General features: G+C 38.5%; 1 protein-coding gene across 1 annotated transcript in view; it reads left to right on the forward strand.

Moving 5' to 3' along the window:
• The window catches only part of b4galt2 (UDP-Gal:betaGlcNAc beta 1,4- galactosyltransferase, polypeptide 2), a 121798-nt gene that overhangs the window by 103275 nt on the left and 5332 nt on the right, over window positions 1-13191 (forward strand). The window contains exon 7 of the mRNA XM_026374002.1: window positions 8146-8250. Coding sequence (XP_026229787.1) covers window positions 8146-8250 — 105 coding nt within the window. The remainder of the gene's footprint in view (window positions 1-8145; window positions 8251-13191) is intronic.

Below are 13191 nucleotides of genomic sequence, written 5' to 3' on the forward strand. Positions count from 1 at the left end.
TTTGCTTCATCGAACATATCAACAAGCAAATCTTTTTTATAGATGCTTTTGTGAGATCAATACAAGTTCATACTTGTACATTCTGCCTCCAGGAAAGAGCCACATAGTCCAAAGTCCTGATGTGACAGAAGCCAATGTGCCTTTTATGAAGTATACAGTAGTTTAAAGGAGCATAAAGTAAAGCTTTAAGTAATGCAGGTTCTGGTTTTGACTGTCATGCGTTTTTCCGTCAGTCCTTACTATGAGCGCTCACTGCTGAGGCTGTTTGATACAATAAAAATCTATGTACTCCACTCATCTTGGCTTTTCCTAGCTCTCATACAATCGCTTCATACGCCCTGTATACACCCCAACCATAGAGTCTGAAGAATAGTCTCCATAGGTTTTGTGATCTTTTTGAGACAAAATGTAGTAATTGCCAGGTAGTTAACAGGACAAACAAGTAAACCAAAAGCAAGAAGGCACTTTTTTTTTTATCATATGAAACTTTCAACATGACGGTCACAGGACTCAAGTCAACATGACACAGTAGACAGAACCTCCTTGATATCAGATGAGGTGATGGAAGGAAGCAGCAGTATCAGACAGATAGAGCTAGCTTGGATGAGAGCAGGTCAGCAAAGTGTCTTACTGCTGCTCCTGTGGTTGTCATTTATGTATCTCAGTGACTGTCCTGCATGATCTCAGGCAAGGTCCATTAACTTAAATTGGTCATTATGGAAAACAAAAGCTGTCTTGTCATCTGTTGAAGCGTGAAGGTGGTGCTTCTCACGGCCTCACCAAAGGTTTGAAATCCTAGTGCTGGTGCAAAGGCATAGAGTACAGCCAATCATAGACCAGATCACTGACTAAGTATAGGGTTAAAGGTTTGGAAATCTGGAGACAGGGGAACCTGTCTTTGCAACCCAGCCTCCTGAAAACGATTCCAATTACAGAGTTGAACAGTTGGTTGAATTAAATTATTACACTGCTAAGAAAGCTGACAATACAGTCTGTAGTTTAAATCGGTTTAGTTTTGCTGATCCGGGTAAAATCCAGATACATTCTGGTTTGACTGACTTCTTCTTCTTCTTTGTCTTGTGAACAGTGTGCTAGTATTTACTGTATGTAACTGACAGGCATCATTTTTTACAAAATAAAAATAATTATATAATAATTAATGACAATTAGTGGTCATAAAATAAAATTCTTCCATAGATTGTGTATAATGTGTTAAGTCGGGAACAGAGTGAGGTTTGTATACTGTGGATATATGTTTTTGAAAGCCAGGGAGTGACTGCTGTAGTGGATTGGGGATAATTTAAACTACTGTTTTGTTAATGAAGCAGTCTGTCTCATATTAGAAAGGTATGGGCTCTGTGGGACCCTTACACCTCTATTGCAGCTCTATTGAACATAACCAGTGATTCGAAGTTTATACTGTTACATAGAGTTACAACATCTGACCTTCCCAGTGAAGGCTCAGACGTTTTTTTTAAGATTTAAAACTGGGCACATACAGCTCGCTCACACCTACTCGCTGTCAAACTACATCAGAGGGTGCAATAATGAGGCTTGCACTAATAGAAACAGCCAATACAGGGTGAGGAAAGGCTTGCACAGGAAGAAAATGCGAAGCAAGAGCAGGGACTGGAGTCGTGGAAGCACGGGAAGGAGGGAGAGGAGCGTGAAGAAGGAGAGAAATGAAGCACTGAGCAGAAGGTGATCAGACAGAACAGGCACAGTCAGCAGCTGCCGGTACAGTAAGTCCACATGTAAAGAAGCAGCAGAGCAGAAACTGACCAAAACCCAGCTCCTCTGCTTTTTATTTGCAGAAGAATGTATGTAGAGGCATACATCTTTATACTGTGTAGGTCAGTAATTCTAAAGTCTGGCTAAAGCTGTAATAAATACTGTATGTGACCTGAGTTTGTTACACCACAGGAACTTGTGTGTGGGCAGCGAAGAGAGCGGCAGAGCGGGTACTTAATATCGTAACGTGGTTTTGTCCACATTCATAAAACTCACCAAACTCCTCCAGAGCTATTATTTCAATGTACTAGCTGTAATAACTTCCCTGCTGTGAAGGCTCATGGTAAATGTTGTTCTTTAAAGGCAGCAATAAAACAACATATTGTAACAATCCTATTAGATCATTTTTCAGAAACCTACCATACTTATCTTAATACACCAGCTTACTACACAACATACTGTTGAAAAATGCTGGGTTCAAACACTGGGGTTTTACTATTAATGGTTCAGGTTCACATCATTCCTTCTTCCCCAATCAAAATATCCTGAACACAGAAGTGATGAGTTCACAGACTTTTGACACCTTTTAACCATTTTACACTTTAACATTACTGTTTTTCTAATTTCCATTCGCTGCTAGTTTCATTAAAAAGCCTCTGTAGAACTCATAGTACCCTACATGGTGTGGAGCATTCATAGGCAGATATTTTTCTCAGAAGCTGGTTGTTTAATATTGGTCGAGTATTTGTCAAGTGACCATCCATTATGACTCTGAATGATAATGTTATTTCATCACTCCTGGATGTATAAATAACTACACCATATCCACTCAGGGTAAGTGGCCGTTAGGTTGCCTCTCAGCCGCACTTTTCCAGATAGTCCTTTGAGCTTCAGAGTGTCTCCTGTCTCTCTGGTCTCCAGTACACTTTGTTTTGGACTTTGCCGTTGCCTTGATTTTGGTTTGGACCAATCCCGTAACTCCACGGAGACCAGCCACACTGCGCTCTGGCTGCGACACTGTTGGTAACGGCCCACTGGGAGCGTTTCAGAAGCAAAGCAGCTTGTTGTGGCTCTGAATCTTCCTTTCATTTGTTTTCTACGTAGATAAAGGGCCTTTCTTTTTTATCTATTGTGTATTTATTGTTGTTACTTCCCAGTTTGCTGTGTTTAGCCTGCAGACAAAGTCTAGTTAAGTCGTTATATAAAACTTGTGGCTGTGTTTCAGTTGCAAGAAATTAATGAATTTGTCCTCATAATTCATATCTACTGTAGCCATTTTCACGTACGGTGCATGTTAACATTAGGAAAAGCAGGGTTTCTCCTACTTGTTGTAGCGCACCCGGTGGAATCACAAGCAGAACGTGGTTGAAAAAAGAAAAACAAACTTAGAAACTTAGAAGTCAGATTGCCTGGAGGTCGTAGTTTATTTACCTCGCATTCCTGGCTCCGCCTCTGGAAATAAACTGCTTAACAGACGTAAGGTTGCTTATATTTATGTCATTCTGGAAGGATATGGTGTTTCTTTTAGTTTTTACATGAAAAAGAAAAGCAAAAGGTCATTTAAAGTTTTTCACTATTGCATTACCTGGGTGATCTTTGCTCTTTCTCCTGTTCACACCCACACAATTCACTTCTCTATTACTTGTTTTTTTTTTCTGTTGTGCATTATCCAACCCTGCATGAAACACCACCCCCACCTACTCTTCCTCTTCCTCTCTCTTCAACTCATTTTTGCAGGCAGAGGGAACTGAGGCAGGGCATCGCACTTAGCTCCCAATTCTCCTCCACTCCATTGCGCTAATGCAATTAACTCCACTGGTGGGAATAGGAGAGGAGAGCTGGAGAAATTCCTGATTAATCCAGTCAAATAGGATAGAATCTGTGTGTATGCGTGTGTCCAGACCACAGTCCAGGCTGTGATAAGAATGCCTGCGCACACACACACACACACACACACACACACACACACTGTCCTCTGCAGCCCCAGGCTGCAAATTAAACTTTTCATGGTCATGATCATATTAACAGGCAGACATTTTCTAAGGAGAGAGAAGTGCCGGACAGTCCATTTCACTTCACAAAAAGTTAATTTGGCTTTAGTGTTCATTGGATTCGCTAAACAAGTCCAAGAGTAGCTGTTATTACAAAATACAACGTTACAACATTATACACGTTTTATTCTCTGGTAACCAGAGCATTCATTTGACCTCGAGTTTTGACTGTAAAGATTTTACTACTGATGAAGGCATTGCGCTTACCTTGAGCACAGCTTTGATAAAACTGTAGGACAAGTTCAAGACTAATAAACAGAAGTGCTGCGTGTTATATTGACATGCCTTTCTTTTATTTTTATGTCCCATAGATTCTGGGATCCACTTTTTTTATTCTTACTTTTGAATATGATGGTCTACAGTACTCCTGTCCCCACTTTTTCTTTTTCAAACACAGATCCCAGTTGGTTTCATTTGACTCCCCCCAAAAAAGTACTTAAAGGTCCCCCACAGAGGGGAATTTTACAGCAGCCACCCACCTGTTATGTTTCTGTAGAGGTGGCTGTCAAATGTGTGGGTTCTGGATTATATACATCACACAGGGGACAATGAAGCATCCCATCCTGCAGCGCCACTGTGTCCTCTGTGTCCTGTCATTACATAATATTCACACTACATTGTCACGCTATTTTACTGCCTACTGCCTGTCAGTGCAGTGAAAAATAATAACTCAACTGATGTGTTCTTGGAGTGTATGGGTCCTGAATATGTGTGTGTGTGTGTGTGTGTGTGTGTGTGTGTGTGTGTGTGTGTGTGTGTGTGTGTGTGTGTGTGTGTGTGTGTGTGTGTGTGTGTGTGCCTTTGTGCTCCAGCTGAAGTTTCACTTTTGGTCAAGGACACATTTCTCTACTGTCTACAAGAATGAAGAGAATCTAGATGATTAGTTAATAACAACACATGTATCCCCACACATGAGCGCACAACCCTTCAAGGTCACAAATAAATAGTTTCTTTTTTGCATTGTCTTGCTTAACTCCAACTAAACTTTTACTCTCTTTGTATACCCACCACGCTAAATGTTTCACTCTCTTCACAAGCCGGTTGCAAACTTTACCAAGACTGACCGCGAACATTAACTTAGTGGGCTTCAAATTAAACTTTTGAACTTTTGAACTTTTTTCACCTGAAACTGTCGATGGTGTTGAGGTGGAGTATAGTTAGTCAGGTCGTCATTTAGAGCAGTTTTAAATAACGATATTATAAAGAGTAGTTTGAATCTCACTAGATCTGTATCTAAGTTAAGAGTATTAACAAATGTAATGTATCTAACATAATAATACAAAAACTAATCTGATCTTTTATGTCTTTATAGAGAACAACCATAAAAACTTCATAGTGCTAGTGGAAATATTATGTGAACTCTTTGAACCTCCAAACTAATTTTCTTAACAAGACTCCAGGTATGCTAGCACCTGACTCCAGTTAGCTTTTTTGAGGTCATTATTTCAAAGGTTCACATATTTTTAAGATATTTCTATTATTTGCTAGTTTTTAAATATACTCTATCACAGTTCAGAAGACCCTACTGTACCTTTTACTTCAATATGTAACAAGTATAGTCATATTATTAACTTGATATAAATACAAAGTTAGGAGAAGTAGTTGAACTTTAAAAAGTACAATACTAATTTTGAGACCATGCCACTGTGTAGTATTGAGATGACATACATTTACATTTACATTTAGTTATTTGACAGACTCTTTTATCCAAAGCGACTTATAAGTAAAGTACAAAGGAAGCAAATATCTAAGCCAAGGAGACAAACTTTAAGGTAAAGTGCTCCAGAAAGACCTGTTTCAGTTTCATGGGGTATTAGTTAGTTTATTATTTTAAGGTTTTAAGTGCAGAGGAAGGTGTTTTTATCAAATTTCAAATGTGTTTGTGTTATTTTGTCTCCTAGTTTAATTTAAATAACCATTTTTGGTTTTAAAAGTTAATGGTCCTATTTTGAGAACCACTGGATTATTTAGAATCTGCTACCTCGACCAACTGGAACATTGAATTGCTGTTTGCACATTGATGCATCAGCATAAATAATGTAATATGTGTTAGGTGGGAGGTTTTTCTTCTAAATTGAACTGATCATTCTTTTGGACTTCCACCTACTCTGTACCTGTATATATGTAATTGAGTATTTCTAGACCATGATAATGGTACTTTTTCCCCTTCGAAGGTTTTACCAAATGTAAGACACAGTAAAGAAGGAGAGGGGCTTTGTTGCTCACTCTCACTTTATTTGCACCAAAATAAATCTCAAAATTATGCAAATTCATGCTTACATGTGCATGCACAGACACACGCTGACAATCTATGCATGTGTGCCAAGTCAGCAAAGTCATTGAGACTTGAGAGAGAGAGAAAAAGAGGCATAGATTTGCTATTTAGCTTTCCAGTGATTTTTTTTTACGCGAGGGCTGCTTTGATGGGTTTTGCCTCTCATACGGGTTGATGTGCTTTTGATGGCACAAGGCTGCATTCTGGGTTATTTACATTTTGCTGTAAAGAAGATGAGAGGAGAGGAAAGAAATGAAATGAGGAGAGCAGGACAGAGAAAGAAGTAGATGAGTTGAGAGGAGGAAGGTGAAATAAGCAAGTCATGAAGAGAAAAGCATGGAGCAGGAGTGAGGAAGTGAAAAGAGAAAAGGAGGACAGGAGGGAAAGCACGAAGAAGGTTAGGAGGAGAAGCAGATTAGAGAGGACAGCGTTAGACCAATAAAATAAAAGGATGTCATAATAATTGAGCTTTAGAGGTGCTTGTATGCAATTTTTATATAATGCTGGTATGCAACACACTGGACTATTCAACTTGCTTCATGCCTACATCTAAAACTATTAAATTGGTGTTTCAAAGGCATTTAAAGCCACATTTGGTATTGGTCCTCATAAACCTGTAGATGTAAATGAGAAAATTAAAACTAAATGGCAGAGGGGTGGGAAAAAGCAAGAGGGAAATGAAATAAATAATAAATAAGGAAATAAAGAGACAGGAAATGGGCAGTTTGAGGGGGAAAAGAAGATCTTAAAGAACAGGGAAGGGAAAGAAAAACAGAAGACAGAGTTAAGAGACAAGAGGAGCAATTGAAAGTGAATAGATGAGAATGTATTGAAGAGCAAAATCAGACATTAGTGGTTTTAAAGGCACGAATCAGAGCATTGCGACAAATAACAATTGCTCATTCAGTGCACACGTACACAATGCTATGACTTCAGGTATGAATATCAATGCCTCTGCCGACCCCTGGGTTTAAGCTGGGCTTAAACAGAGCAGGTCTGTTGTTTGTGTTGTGCAAACCCCATTTGTAGTTGCATTAGATATAAATCTCAGTGCAGGTTTGTCCTTGTATTTCATCTTAGCGGTAATACAACATTACCACCCTTGTCTCAAAGTTTTGGGATCATGTTTTGTTTTAACTGAAACACCCTGCAAATCCTTTTTTTCCCCCCCCAGCTGGTGTTCGCATACTTTACAGCTCCCAAAGTTGAATAGTTTGTTATAAAGTTATTTGGCCGCAGTTTTGCAGGAAGAGCCAAGGGATCTCTGTTTGTTGGTTAATTTTCTTGTTGGTTTCACTGAACAGTGCAATGTTCTGTGTTAAAGGTAGTTATGATGTGCAGCCTTTGGAGCAAACACAGGCCCCAGGAGCCCTGTGTGAAGGACTGCAGCAGGAGCTCCAACACCAAGCTGTAGAAGTCAAATGAGCATATTTCAGTGTTAAATTCACCCTTTTTTATTTATCTTACTGAGATATGTTTATCTGAATTTTCAGTTTTAGACCAAAAATGTGCGTGAACCTGAATACGAAATAAAGATACACATCATTTTATTTTAAAGCAGCTAATGAGGTGTAAAGAATGAACACATGCATTTTCTAATATTGTGTTATTTTCTTTTCTTTTTATTCTTTCTTCAGCACATGACATTTTTCTACTTAGGCCCTAAAAGGGTTGAAGAGTTCTTAATCAAAATGAACTTTTCCATCCTTTTCTCTTGGATTTGTGAGGTCACATGTGGATCATTTCTTGAAATCAAGGTTTTGTTGAATATTGACAGTTGAACTTGACTGAAAATCAGTGCAGTGTGCCTGTGGAAAGACAAACCTATAACCGTGTGTTATTAAACTCATGTGTGTCATAATGTCCAGTTGGGATAACCAGGACCTGAATATTTAGAAGTGACTTTGGGACTATAAGACATTAATATTTGGGTTATGTTTCTTGATCTATTAAGAATTTTTATGTTTTGTATCTTTTTCTCTATGAAACCTCCTCTTTCGTCTCAGTTCGTTGTCTTTTCTTCGTCTCTGTCTTTTTGTTTGTTTCCCTTCCTTTCTTTAAGACATATTGTATCTTTATGTGTTGCAGGATCACACTGAATGGGATGAAGGTTTCCAGGCCAGACGTTCGCATCGGCCGCTACAGGATGATTAAACACGAGAGAGACAAACACAACGAGCCCAACCCACAGAGGTACTGCATCATTGTCCAAACTTGTTCTCCAGCTTCAGATTTGGATCGATTGTGCTGCTTTTGTTTCACGGCTACAGATGTTTCTTTCCAACTTTTCCATCTACATTAAAGAAAATTATTATTATGTGTTGCTGCAAATGGCACAGTATCATTAAGCTACCCTCATAATCACATGCACACATAGACACATGCACAAAAAAGGCGACTTTATAACCAGCACAGAGATGTCATAAGGGTTCCTCTGTTTGTTACTGTCCACGTTATCTGATTTAATTCTTTTCAGTTTACTTTTTTCTTTTTTTTTTGTTTTTGTTTCACCCTCACATTGCTCACATTCACAGCCCACTGTTATTACAGCACTCCTGAGGTTGCTCAATGAGCAGCCCCTTATAAGAAATTGCACGGTAAAGGAAAAATCCTCCCTATAATACAGCTTTAAAGTATATTATTATAGACTTATTTTTATTCTGCTTCACTAGCTGACAAGATTTATATGCCCATAAACCCACAAGGCAACATGCTGCAGAAGTGGAGGGAGAAGATGCTACTTGCTGAGAAAGTTGTAATAATAATGGTCTGGACATTTCACTGAATAGCAACTGTTCCATAATAAATATCTGATATCTTCCTGTCTAAGGTATAATAGACTAAGGATAGTCTATTATACCTTGGGGCAGTCAGTAGTAATGCAATGAAATGAAAGAACATAGTTAATTTCACTTCTGATCATGCAATTTCTTTTTCTCTCGATCTCAATTTTGTTGCAATTTTTAAAGCAACCCTTTTGAAATGTTATGCTAATTTGCATTTCTTCTGTCCCATTCTATTGTACATTTAAAAACAATGATACCTATAGTCAAGTTTGTATTAAAAGAAAAATAGAAATTCCCTTCCCTTTCCGAGGTTGTTAAAACTGCAAAAATGTCCGTATGAAATACTGAAGCCATAACCTTAGTGTCCTCCATTGTAGCTAAAGCCTTGAATACAACACAACCACAACTTGTATGGATTTCTACAATGTAGACAAAGAAAATACTAAATTTGAAGATTGGCATTTTTATTGTTGAGGAGCTGCAGATCATCCTAAGATATAGTTTTTTTTTTCTAAATGTTCCACTATGACATGAGGTCACATCAATAAAATACACACACTTCAGAGATACCATACTAATTTCTGGTTGTCACAGTATAAAGTAAGTTAATAAAATACTGAAACTAGAGAATACCTAATCGCTGTGGCCATTGAAAGATTTTACAATGCAGAGCAAAACACATTTTCAGTAAACCAAAAATTGCTTTTCATACTGTAGCTACAGCCCAGGGGCTCAGATGTAGTTCTTTTGGCTACACCGATTTAAATAGCTTCTCAGTCAAATGTGTAAAAATGCTTTCCGTGTAAATGTGTTATTTTATGCTTTGATGAACGAGACCCAATATGGAGAGGTGAGCCCTTCTAGACATATTAATCACCAGGAGTATAGCACCTCACATTAAGCTGCTTAAATGTGGATTATCACTGTTTATTCTCCTCTAAGAGCCCTTGTTTTCATGTCTGGATAGGCCAAGCAATGATGCTTCGCAACACAAAAAATCAATAGCTGCTGTAGCTGGGCAGAATGAAGATATAGTGAAATCTGTTTCCTATTATAATATTATTTTAGTTTGAGTTGGCATTATTATATCAAAGGATTTTGAGTCCTCCTGAGGTTAGTGTTGAACTGTAGTTTTAACACGGGAAACAGATCTAAATACTGTTACAATCAAAACATATTTTGTCTTTTTTGCATTCAACACAAGTTTGAAGTCTCTGCACAGCACAGAAACCTTATTTCTGCCAATTACAGTTTTAATTTACCGGTAATCTCTTGAATTTAAAATATTAGTTAAGTTAATTTGTGTGTTTAGGTTTATTTACATTTCCTCTGTCACATTTTAGTGTATATTTAATAGATGTAGTCAAGACAAATCCCACCTTATGGCTTTGTACTATAGAGAGCAGTTTGTGACTTTATTCATCTGAGAATATACGTGTGTTCAGTACGTTTAAGACCTCCTGGCTTTACATCTGTAACTCATTTCGTGGTGTTTTTATTGATTTGATATTGCTTCTTATTTAGACAAACGGGCACAAGCCTTCCTCCATGCTAACATAAAAACATAAAGACACACTTTTTATTCAGATGTGGGAGGTCTGCAAATATAACCAGAAGTGGAGCCTGTGACATCAACATTTTTTACGTGCAGCAATCTGCTGAAACAAGTGATATGTCAGACTTTCATCTAGAAGGGGTTCAACTTTAAAGCTAACAATCTATACGGCAAAATGGCAGCAATAATTTAAATGTGAAGATTTCAGGACTGCGTAATGTGCCATCCATCATTGTTTTGCAAGTGTATGAGTGTGTATGTGTGTGTGTGTTAGAGAGATTCAACAATCCCTTGGTAATTGCCTTCTGAAATGACACCAATAGAGATGTGAGCCTACTAGGTCAGACTAGTCCAGTTGCCTTTATCAAAATCAATAAATCAGCCACTAGACTGAAAGAGAGTTTGTGTGTGTGTGTGTGTGTGTGTGTGTGTGTGTCCCTGCTTCCTTTTCTTCTTGCTCATGGGTCTGCATTCTCTCTCTAGACCTTCGACCAGATTTCCTCAATAAGAGGTGGCAGCGACAGGGACGCTATTTATTTGGGCCCGATACATTATTCATAGATGTAGGGGCAGAAAATAATGGGCCTATTAGTTGACACAAACGTCCAGCCTTTTTGGACACTCATTATAATGTTCTGGCTTAAAGGGTCTCTTGAAAAGAAGTCTGATTTTGACTTAAATAAAGCATGGTGACTCAGAATAACCAGGAGCTTGTGAAAGGAGGAACAGCCACCACATATTCAGGCAGTATGGGTGGAGGAGAGAGCTTTTCTTGCCCTTACTCCTGGTGAACTGTATCTCTCCTCTGACATGAGATTTAACTTTCACTTTTATAGATTTACATTTATTCTAACTCTAAAAGAGTGTTAAAAATAATAAATCTGGTTCTTTTCTGTAACTTACAAAGGGCTTAAAGCTTTTTCGGTTACCAAAGTTATCTGAGTGAGCCATCTCAGAATGGGAAGCACCAAACAGCCTCTAATAAAGTGCAGTGGTGCTTGGGGGCAAAATGTTAATGTGCACACTAACATGCTCACAATAACATTAGTAAGAGGCTGATATTTAGCAGGTGTAATGTGAGGGCAGAGTAGCGGAGAACAATGGGAATGCTGCTTGTTTTGCAGATATTTGGACATAACCAAATTTAAACCAAAGTACAGCTTATCTTCTGAGGGACAAGAGTGTTTGTGAGTTCATGGCAATGAATGCAATAGTTGTTAAGCAATGTCACTGAAATGTGAAGTTAAAGGAAATCATCAACATCATCTTGGGACCATTAAAACAAGATTTATCCTCTGTGGACCTTGAATGTTTGTATTCCAATCCATCAGATAGCTGTTAAGATCATTTAGGCTGTATCAAAGTGGTGGGCTGATAGACTGACCGACCAACACTCCTTATATAAAGAGTATATTATGGGTTTTTCTCTGTCTGTTGACAGATCGGGCCATCACAGAGTCAAATCTTGCTGTGACTTGGTCAAGAAATATAATACACGGAACTCAACCAAATCCTCACAGTGCAAACGTGTCAAATGAAACCTGAAATTATTCATTTCCCCACACACATCTACAGAAACGACTTACTGTACTGTATAACATCAACTTGCCTTTTCCCAGTTGGACTTGTCAGGCTGTTCACACAGAAGCCTGTCACTCAATTGCACAGATAAACTGAGCTGCTGTTTCCACTCTTTGTCTTCAGGTGCAGCGTTGCCTTTCTGTTTAGATTCAGATTAACGATTGAGCCTTTCGGGAGAGTTTATCTGGAGTACCTGCGTAATGTCCAGCGTTTACCGAGGGAAGCATTGTCTCGACTGATGAATGCTTACTATCTCCTCTGCATGCACACTCACGCACGTACACACACAAATATATATACACACACATTCACTCAAAGATGCACACTGGCTCACACAGGAGTCCATTCTCTCAGCCCTTTCGGAGATGCTCTTTAGGCATAGCAATGAGACATTGGGGCAGTGGAAGTAAGAAAGAGGCACATTCATCACCAGCCTCAAGTATCAGTGAGCACGCACACACACACACACACAAACACACACACACACACAAACTCTATCTGTCTGGTAAGCATTGCTTCATGTATTGCAAATGAATGAGTCGCAGGGTAACATTATTCAGTATCCCTTTCAAATGTTATCATCCCTGAACAGTGTGTGTGTGTGTGTGTGTGTGTGTGTGTGTGTGTGTGTGTGTGTGTGTGTGTGTGTGTGTGTGTCTTGTCTATATGATCTTAAGTTTACTGCCTTATTGAGAACTGCTTAAAGAATTAGTTTGACAACATGCAACGTGCTTATTATTATTTATAAGAGATTAATGCACCTTTTATATCTCTACGCTAAATGTGATACACAGGCCGGGGGACTCCTAGCATACCTTAGCTAAGAATGGAAACTGGCGTAATTTCAGAATCTAATATTTGTCGTTAAGGTTTTTTTGTGCAGCGTAAGAAAAAAAAACACATTTTATTGTTAATTAATTTGTGAACTTTTTGTGTTATGCTAAACGAAACGCCTGCACGCTCTTGTCCCCTAAGTGTATTTTCTTAAAAATTGCCATTTTACAGGTCAAGTAGCTCAAAATATGACTCTAGAGCAAAAACAGTCCCAGTAGCTGACACAAGCTATTGTTGAGATCCTAAACCAGAAATGTTTTCCTGTGAGACCCTCACTGGAATTAAAATAGAGCTTTACTTAGCCCAGTTAGGAAATCACTCTGGAAATCAGGCTAATGAATATGTAAGGAGGGCTGTCTTTTTCTCGCCCTTTAGGTT

Source organism: Anabas testudineus, chromosome 17 (genome assembly GCF_900324465.2).
Source record: "Anabas testudineus chromosome 17, fAnaTes1.2, whole genome shotgun sequence".
Classification (NCBI taxonomy): domain Eukaryota; kingdom Metazoa; phylum Chordata; class Actinopteri; order Anabantiformes; family Anabantidae; genus Anabas; species Anabas testudineus.